The sequence below is a fragment of the Papilio xuthus genome, unplaced genomic scaffold (assembly GCF_000836235.2).
Source record: "Papilio xuthus unplaced genomic scaffold, Pxut_1.1 DF824992.1, whole genome shotgun sequence".
Taxonomy (NCBI): domain Eukaryota; kingdom Metazoa; phylum Arthropoda; class Insecta; order Lepidoptera; family Papilionidae; genus Papilio; species Papilio xuthus.
This window is the reverse complement of record NW_013533657.1, coordinates 1141254-1151505: the sequence shown is the minus strand read 5'-3', so window position 1 is coordinate 1151505 and position 10252 is coordinate 1141254. Positions and strand designations below refer to the sequence as shown.

At 35.0% G+C, this 10252-nt stretch overlaps 2 protein-coding genes across 3 annotated transcripts in view; one reads left to right on the top strand and one right to left on the bottom strand.

The window, feature by feature from the left end:
- The window catches only part of LOC106126606 (cyclin-dependent kinase-like 4), a 16511-nt gene extending 13660 nt beyond the window's left edge, over nucleotides 1-2851 (bottom strand). For both annotated transcript variants that reach the window (XM_013324334.1, XM_013324335.1), the window contains exon 1: nucleotides 2716-2851. The gene's annotated coding sequence lies outside the window, so the exon portion shown is untranslated. The remainder of the gene's footprint in view (nucleotides 1-2715) is intronic.
- A 3042-nt stretch (nucleotides 2852-5893) lies between these two features.
- Nucleotides 5894-10252, top strand: part of LOC106126605 (zinc finger CCHC domain-containing protein 24) — a 10507-nt gene continuing 6148 nt past the window's right edge. The window contains exon 1 of the mRNA XM_013324333.1: nucleotides 5894-6235. Coding sequence (XP_013179787.1) covers nucleotides 6125-6235 — 111 coding nt within the window. The 5' untranslated portion in view covers nucleotides 5894-6124. The remainder of the gene's footprint in view (nucleotides 6236-10252) is intronic.

The following is a 10252-nucleotide window of genomic DNA, read 5'->3' as shown; positions in this document are numbered from 1 at the left end:
AGCGTACGTATAATAGCTAACGAGGGCTAAGTTCGAGGGTACGGCAATTTTACGTAACTGAAACATTTCGTTTCCACAAGGCGCTGTTTGACCTTAATCCATGTATTGCCAAACTTTGCACAATCAGACCACGTGGTACAAGGTTTGTGGGTAATGACCGTCGAAATAACACTATATCTGACCATTCAATCGACTATACGTTAAACCTAGTTTCACATTTTGATTATAAAGATCAACTAACTTGTGTACTAAGTAATCCTTTAAGGTAAAATATATACATAAGTAGGTACAGACTGAATCCGCGCGGAATTAAAAAAAAACAATGTTATGTGTTCTTCCAGACTATATTTTACAACTGTGTCAAATTTCAACGATATCCATGTAGCCGTTCCGGAGATACCTTCAAGCAAACATTCATCCATCTATCGAAAAAATCGATTTATAAGATTCGTAAGATACATATGTCACCGTTTGCCAGTGAAATCAGCCTGTTTGTAGATTACATAAAAACATTCTGAAGAGTCGAGCAATTACTGAAATACCCGAACATAAACATACTGTTTTTCTTCACAAAAATAATAAAAAGGCATTTCACAGGTTGGTATAAGCAGTCAAAAAAAGCCGCGTCAATTCTACAGTATGTATTAACAATTAACATGCAATAGCGGTGCATTGACACGACAAGCTTGTAATGTGAACACCTCTATATTTTTCAAGGAGATTTGAGATTAAAATATATGATAACATATTCACGCAAAACGATTTTCTATAGCATGATATTCGTGTTTTCCAATTAATTACTGTTTAATTTAGTTATAAAATCTGAGAGACTTTCGCTTTACTTTCAGCATTGTAAATCTTTTTCTCTTATCTTTTGTAAGTGCATGTATTTTATATATTACTAGCTGTCGCCCGTTACTCTGTCCGCGCAGGATTAAAAATAAACCTAATAAGTAGCCTATGTATACATCCATACTATGTCACTATCTGTGTCTAATTATTACATCAATATCCATTGAGCGGTTGCGGAGATACATTCAAACAAACATCCATCCATCCAAACATTCACATTTATAATATTAGTAAGATGGTCATTTAAAAAACGACATATCGGTATAAGCTTGGCTTCAAAAGAGAAGCATAGTTAGCGTGAAATATGACAGACAGAAGACCAAAATCTCTGTAGAAAACATATCGTCATCCATGTCATAATCTTTGACAAAACCGGAGATAACAATATGTTTTAAAGGAAGATTTAGGTCGCATAAAATTAACGCAAGTAATTTAGCTTATTGTTATTTAGTTACTAGCTGTCGCCCGCGACTCCGACCGCTTGGTTATATAAAAAAACTTAATTAGTGAAGCCCACCCATCCATCCACATCACATCCAACTAAACATTCGCATTTATAACATTAGTAAGTTAAATAAAAAGCAGTTCTTAAGGCATAAATTCGAAAAAAATATAAATAAATAGTATCCTATGTCCGTCTCCTGGCTCTAAGCTACCTCCTCACCAATTTTCAGCCATATCTGTAAAGCCGTTTTTGAGTTATAAATAGTGTAACTAACACAACTTTCTCTTATATATAGATTATAATTTATTCTTATAAATCTAACCTAAATTAGTATGAAACTTTAGATAAACATCCTGGCGCTATGCTTATCATATTTAACTAATGAATATCGTAATTCTTCCTATTGTATGTTTCATATTACAATACGATAAGTTACTCAGAAGACTCTACAATGTTGCCTGCCTCCGGTGACTACATACTTACCATACATCTCTCTGTTTTTCTAGTCAGCGAAATTGAGGACCTTTCTTAGAACCATCATACGATATTTTGTTACATGTTACTTGAAAGAATTTATTGTTATACTAGCTGTCGCCCGCGACTTCGTCTGCGCGTAATTAAAAATCAATTATTAGCCTATACGTTCTTCCAGACTATGCTCTACATCAGTCTTTCCCAAAGAGGGCGATAACGCCCCCTTATGGGCGCTGCAGGTCTCAAGTTGCGGGTTATAGTAAAAGTTTCGTTTAATTCTCCGTTAATATACATATATAGGTCACATTAATTAATTAATTTAATTTGAAGTTATAGTGGTAAATATGGGGGCGTTAAAAAAATATTTATTCTCAAAGTGGGTAGTAGGCAAAATAAGGTTAACCACTGCTCTACATCTATGCCAAGTTTCCCAGTTCAATCTATTGCCAATTCATATTTTTCTTATATTTTAAACCTTGCCGAGACCTCCACGAACATATCAAGACCACGATGAGATAAATCCGTTCAGCCGTTCTCGAGTTTTAGCGAGACTAACGAACAGCAATTGATTTTTATATATATAGATAGATGTAGATCATTATAATTATAAACACATATAGTAGGCCTAGATTTAATCTTGTTGTATTTAATATTTCAATGTAACTATGTTTTTTGTGTAGTAGGTCTCGATAGGAACAATAATACGACAGTAAATATAACTATTATAAAATATCGGTAATAACGAATTTATATTAAAGACAAAATTGTGAAGGCAACAACTCGTTTATGGTCAATTTTATCAAAAACTATAAGTACTAATAAAATAAAAAAAATGATTTCATTACAAACATGTACCGTCTAAACGTTAACCCACTGAAGACAATGACAGTTGCCTTTTGAATATACGTACTTTGATTATTTTTTAAGAACAAAAATTCACTTACCGAAAAAAATAGGATATTTAACACAATCTTCTCTTCACAGTTTATTTGAATTAAAACAATGATAAATAATTTTAACGGTTGTTTTTTAAAATAGAAGCAATAAAATTGAAACACGACGTGACAATACGAACTGTCAATTTTGTAATTGATAAAAAAAGAAATGTCAAATTTATTTTATTCATAAAGTTAAGACTTCTTGATTGCCAGTTATTAATATAATAAATGTCGCAAATGAGAATTAAACCTGCATGGTGCATGAATTTAACTGTCGTCTTAATAAATTTCGTGTTAAATTCTTGGGTATATTTAACAACTGACAAATGAATAAGTCATCCAACTTTCTTACGATGAAGGAAAACATCGTGATGCTGCACATATCTGAGAAGAAATTCAATGATATGTGTGAAGTCAATCAACCCACACTTGGCCAGCGTGGTTGACTATGTCCTGATCGCCCTTAACTTAGGATAGGTCCGAGCCCCTCGGTGAACGTATAGTGAGCTGAAGATGATGACTGATGAAATGAATAAGACCGTCGGTGGCTCAGGAGTTAAACACTTGACTTGTAAACTTCAGGTCTACCAATGTGTTTTTTTTATCTATATATGTACATTTATCAGAAGTTCTTACTACGAAGAAAAACTGTGATGCAACCTGCACATATCTGAGAAAGAGTTCAAAGATATGTGTAAAGTTAGACCGCACTGGAACAGCGTGGTTCACTATGTCCTAATCAACAACTTAGGGTTGGCTCCCAGCCCCTCAGTGGGGACGTATAGTGAGCTGATGATGGTAAAAGAATAACTTTTTTATCTGTATTTAATCCATACTAATATTATAAACCGAAAGAGTTTGTTTAAACGCGCTAATCTCATGAACTACTGGTCCGATTTGAAAAATTCTTTTTTTGTTGGATAGTCCATTTATAGAGGCTTTAGGTTATATAACATTACGCTGCGACCAATAGGAGCGAAGAAGTGAGAAATGTTGCAAAAATGGGGAAAATTATTCACATTTGAAGACTTTCGTTGCGTGCATAAACGGTTTAAGTTTCGACAACCACACGAACGAAATCGCGGGCGCAGCTAGTAACATTATAACATCGCACTTGTCAATACATTTACTAATTTATATATACCTATATCCATTGAATGTTTTGTATGTAACATTGTTATAACCCAGCTAATATAAAACGTTACAATACTGATACGTTACAAAGATTAAAGAGGTCATTCCAATATAGTAGAGTTACCATCTCGAGCCCCTCTTTATTGTGATCAATTAAAGAGCGTGATGAGGTTCAATTGACATCGTTGTGGTGACGATGTCGCGTTATTTTAACCGATTGCGTTCCACTAAAGTATTATTTATCTTTTACTATACCTATATCTTACTAATATTATAAATGCGAATGCTTGGATGGATGGATAAATGGATGGATTTTTTGGAAGACAAGGGGGCAATTGTGCGGCGAAAACAACGAGGTGATCAACGACACCCATAGACATCTACAACACCAGAGGAACTGCAGTTGCCTTTGTATGTTTGAAGGTATCTTCAGAACGGCTAAACAGATCTTGATGAAATTTGTCATAGATGTAGTATATAGTCTGGAAGAACACATAGGCTATTAATTAAGTTTCTTTTATTACCGCGCGGACAGAGTCACGGGCGACAGTTAATGTTTAAATAAAACCTAAGTATACACTTTCGGGAGTACATTTACACTTTAAACAATCACCAAAGGCTTAACATATCGTTATATCGACGAATTATTTATGATTTAATGTAGAAAGAAGAAACACGATAAAAGAAACACTTAGAAAACTTTAAAAGTTAAATACTATATTAAAATCATATATTTCAATCATAATTCAATCATATTCAATCATAATAAGATCGTATTTTCTTTCACACCTAAGTTATTGGAGAACTTGAAATCAATAGTAATGCTTAAACTTATCGATTTGACATTTTAAGCAGAGTCAACAATGTATTTAAGAAATGGAAATTGAAGTGGCTGCTTGAAAGAATTATGAAGTGGCCTTTTAATATATTGTGGACAAAATATTGCGTCCTGGATGCAAGTGGCATAAGACCGCTCATCGTGGCGATCTTTGGGGGAGGCCTATGTCCAGCAGTGGGCGTCTCATGGCTGACAGGAAGGAAGGACAAAATATTAAGTGCATATAAACAATACATATAAATATCGTTCCACAATTAATCACAAAAAAGAAACTAAGCCTTTTAGTAGTATAAACTAAAGGAAAATGTGACTGAACTTTTCTAAGTTAATAAGCCAGTTAGTTTTACACCAAATTCACAAAAAAAAACATGGCTCAACCAACTGATTATGTTAAGAGATATCCCAAAGTTCAATAGTAATCTTCTACATAAACTAAATCACTAAAATAGAAATCAAACCTCAAATGATCACAGCTAAATACGGACACTAAACCACTAAACTTCTTTGGCAAAGAAAAAAACAAATAAACAATAATTTAAAAAGCGTCTTCTATACGTAAGTGACGTCATCAAAAGAACTGCATATGGGAGAAAGCTTGTTACTATTAGGCTTTGTTGTACAAATCTGTCGCTTTGTTTCAGAGGACGGGATATCGTTAGGATACCGGCCGGGATATCGTGGTAGGGGGGCTGAACGAAAATATTGCTCCACGGAGTCCCCGCGCGTCGGCGCCCACATGTTCCAAGTAGTGTTGTGACTGTATTTATATTGTTTTATCGATAAACTGAAGGATGTTGTCTCCAATAAATACATTTTTTTTATTTGAGAATGTAATGTTGCTGTTTGAATGGAAACTATTTAAGTCACCTAAAGTTCGCTGTTGATATCATCACGGACTTTCCACACCAATTAGACGTTTAATTCTAAAACTAGGTATAAAATTTAAATTACTCAGAAAAGAAAGGTAGCTACAATAAGAAGAAGAAATAAAAGCAATTTATAAAAAAATGTTTTACGTTTCGATACTATTTAAGGAAATCAAAAGAACAATTACTACATAGAGTAATTAAATTCCCAGACAGAAAGTTTATTCTTTTAATTTTTTAACTATCGATATCATTACACTAATATTCGATATTCTGACCAACACTATACCTATTCCCATCTCCCGTCTTAAGGAGCGGCTGCTACTAGTCCGAGAGTAACCGGCGCGCGCGCAGCCCGACACATTGCGAGCCAAAAATACCGCCTTGCCCGGCCGCCGCCCTCACCACGTACACACTGACATTGTAAAAATACCAGTATACCAACGACAAACAGTGCTTAACCAGTGAAGTGATCAGTACACTTGTGAACAGTGGAAAAGTTTATACTGCTCTGTGGTCACGTGTGATAGGAACTTATTGTCTTGTGGTCAAGGGTGATAGGAGAACTGATGGTGCAATGTCACCAGCTGCGATCAGCTCCGACCTGCCACAGTGGTGTGGCAACACAGACAACTGCCAGCAAGCTCTGCTAGGCTGGCTGTTCCTGAACCAAGATCAAAATGATCCGGTAAGCGTTTTTATTTTTTACCAGACTTCGGAGCGTTATTTAATGGTCTTCGTGTACGGGTTTTTCATTGTGCTCTCGTGTTGTCTAAATTACTGAACCGATTTAAATCAATGTGTTGTCAATCGATTCGTTTTCTTCTCCTGAATGTCATAGGGTAACTGTCAGAGGTATCTCGGTTTTTTTTTATAATATATATGCTTAAGCAATTTCTTTCTTCTCTTTATATCTTTTCTGTCTTTTTATCTAGCCAAAGAATTTATCTTTAATTACAGAAGTAATATATCAAATGCATTCATATGAATACAACTTTGTTTTAGTATGTCTGGAGAGATCGCATCATGATAAATGGTAATCAATGTCTTTATAATACTACCTAGAGGATTTGAAATATTGAGTTCAATACCTCCACGTAATGGTCTAATAGTCAACTCTATATGTTTTAGGATAAAATATGTTTAAAATCAGCTAAAATTGAAGAAGACAGATTAGCCTGAACCTATATTAAGATTTTTTTATATCAAAAGGTGGCGAGCGAGCGGCCACCTTAAATCGCTGAAATAGCGAAGTGACCGTTGCCCATAGACATACGCAATTGCATATGAGTTGCCTATCTTTGATCTACCGAGGAGAGGATGCACAGAAAGAAAACATTTCCATGCATCCACATCCGGATCATCCGGAAAGTCCACTTCAACGTCCCATCCTTTCTTAATAAAAAAAAAAAAGATGGGAAGGAAAAGAGGACTAAATTAGGCCTCCGGGACGCACACTAATCAGACGAAACGCGGAATTGCTTCCACTTTACGTCTGTCTTCTGTGTGGTCGTGGTATTTCACCGGGCGAGCCGGGCCGATTCGTGCGAAGATGTTAAAGCGGGCTATACCACTGTTAAAGATTAAAAATCCTCGCCTCGTATACGCGAAGGATAGTTCCTTATAAAATGACATAACGGAGATGGACAGGTTATTTATAAAATGTTCACGTGCTAGAATGATGAAAATGTAACATATGTTCATATTAAATCCACGATAAGAGATAGCCAAGTAACGAAACAACAAATTATTGTTAAACATTCCGACGTATAAAGAGTTAATTGTTGTTAAATAGAACGCAATTGATTTATTAAGTACTAGCTGTCGCCGGCGACTCCGTCTGGGCTGAATTAAAAAAGAACATAATTAGTAGCCAATATGTTCTTCTAGACAATGTTCTTGTGTATGCCAAATTTCAATGAGGTCCGTTCAGCCGTTCTGGAGACACCTTCAAATAACATCTATCTAAACATTCGCATTTATAATATTAGTATGATTTAACACTTTTATGAGTTCTTCAGTAGACCAGCGGACTAATCTGATTGGTGCAAATAATAGTATAATATAAAAATTTTACAAGTAGAAATTAAATAAAACTAACATTATTTTTAATCGATGACTCATAGTAATCTATACCAGAGATTCCCAATCTTTTTTTTACGCTAAAACTTAACTGGCTTCAGTGAAAGATCTACGGAAGCTGCGTTAGGGAAGGTCGCGGTTGGGAGATCGCCCAGAAAGGGATGCCACAGGTTTTTGGGTTATACACACTTACATAACCCTATTGATACCTCCAAAGGCATGGTGAAAAAGAACGCTCATTAGAAATCACGCCCAGGGCGCTAATAAAGCTAGAACCACTACTGATCACTTGTTGGTATATTCCTTCAAGTTATGAAGCTTCAATTTATTTTCTTTTAACATGGGGTGTACGTGCCAGGTCTTTCTGGGACTCATGAAGGTTTAACTTTTTTATATTATAAGGAGAAAAAGGAGCAAGCAAGTCACCTTAATTCGCTGAAATAGCGAAGCGACTGCAACCAATAGATATCCCCAATTGCAGATGCGTTGCCATGAAATCCATTCCTCTCCTTGTACGAGAAGAATGAGAAGGAGAAGAGAAACGTAAACTCATCAGACGTAACTAAGAATTCGGACCAGTTTGGGAATCACTGATCTCTAAGCACATTGTACGAAGTTTGGGCTATTCAAAAGGTTGTGTTGTAGATAGTCTATTGACGAATTCAATCACAACGTACATAATGATTGAAGGAAGTAGGATAGGTGTTTGACCCCCGCTAACTAATTGTTTGAATGGCCGAGCGTTGTGTTGATGAAATAAACAAATTCAATGCTTCATACTCGTTAGCGTTATGTGCATCTGTTTAATTTGTGAGCGTAATAACTCTGTAATAGTACTTTAAGGGAGATTAATTTCTTAAGTCTACCACATTAGTGTTCATTGAATAAGGATATGGACAGAATGTTTCGTACAATATATTAGCAATAACCTATTTATTTTCTTGATGATAACAAAGGAAGGTTGTGCCTGTGGCTCAGGGGTTAAGAACTTAACTTGTAATCTACAGGTCATGGGTTCGAATCCCATCATGTACCAGTGTGCTTTTCGATTAAGATGTACATTTATCCGACGTTTTTACGATGAAAGAAAACATCGTGATGTAACCTGCACATATCTGACAAGAAATTCAAAGATAATTGTGAACCAGCCAGCTTGGTTGAATATGGGGTTATCACCCCCAGTTTGACTCCGAGCTCGGAGGAGACGTATAGTGAGCTGATGAATGATGATGCACAAAGGAAAGCTATATAGGAATTATACTAGCGTTTACGTTTAGTATAAGCAATATTTGGATTTAATACTCATACGTTTATGTTGTTAACATAGTAATGTGCTAGTGTTCTTTAAATGTATTCGTTCACCTTTCATGTGGTCTTCTGAAACCAAATCATGTTACAACCATATACAGTCACTAATTATAACGCGCTTCTCAGAATCCCAAATATGTTCAGTCAACACCTGTTTTCTCTGTAAAGTTAACAATATTTTCGTAAAAAATTCATGTACTAAATAGTAATAGTATATTTGAAAATTTTTAAGCATTATTTTTAACGAGAATGGATGTCTCCCGTTGGGCCGATCGGCCCACCGATCATCGTCCCAACGGGAAAGTATCCCTCTAAAACTTTAAGGCTACAGTCACAAGCATCTTGTCTTGACAGACATTATCAAGGGAACAGAAAATAACATGGAATATATCTTATTCTAAAACTACACTCGTAAGAAATTCAAAAAGGAAGATTTTTTTTCGTATAAAATCGTTAAAAGTAATTCTTTAAGCAACAAAATCATTTTTGACTACTTGGGTAGTGAGAGTAAAATTATGTTACTTGTTTGTTATGGTCTTATATTTCAAGTGACCATGTTTGATGTTAAGAGATTCAAGTTACTCTAAGTTAGGAGTCGTATAACATCATCCGGTGATTGGCGGCTTACTTTGATACCGCATCTTACAGTGAGTATTCTCTGACGAAACTCTTATACAAAAAGATAAACCATGAACATTTTATTTTTGAAAAAATTAGATGACTTTCTTTGTGGAGCTGATAGCGCAATGGAATCCTACGATTAGCGTTTAAGTTAACAATAAATTTTAGGGGGCTACAATGTCAAAAACATGAATTTTCATTTATTTTTTGTACTTTAGTATTTAATTGTAATCTAACTTAGGCGACTTCAAATAGTAAATAAATAGAGACAAAATAATTAACTTCTTTTAAACATATATCACGAGGTCAACAACTAACCTAATCAAAAACTTTGATTAGGTTAGTTAAACTTAATAGTTTGATTAGGAAAGTAATCTGTGATAGTGGCGCATCATTCCTCCTTCAAAACATCACCTACTTTAAGTACGCGATAATTATTCTAGATTTTTCCGACAATATGGGTACGTATTTTATATTTCTATTAATGCAATACTAAGAAGATGAATTTAATTCCTTTTGCTGTTCCTTTCCCGATATAAAATCGCATACAAACTAGTAGACGCGTCTCTTCCCTCCTACGCATTTACCCGAGAACATTACGTCACGATCCGTGTCAAAACAATATAAAAAACACATTACTATTGCATTTCATGAGTAACATCAGACTGTTTTAAAATTGTGCAAAACATCGTCT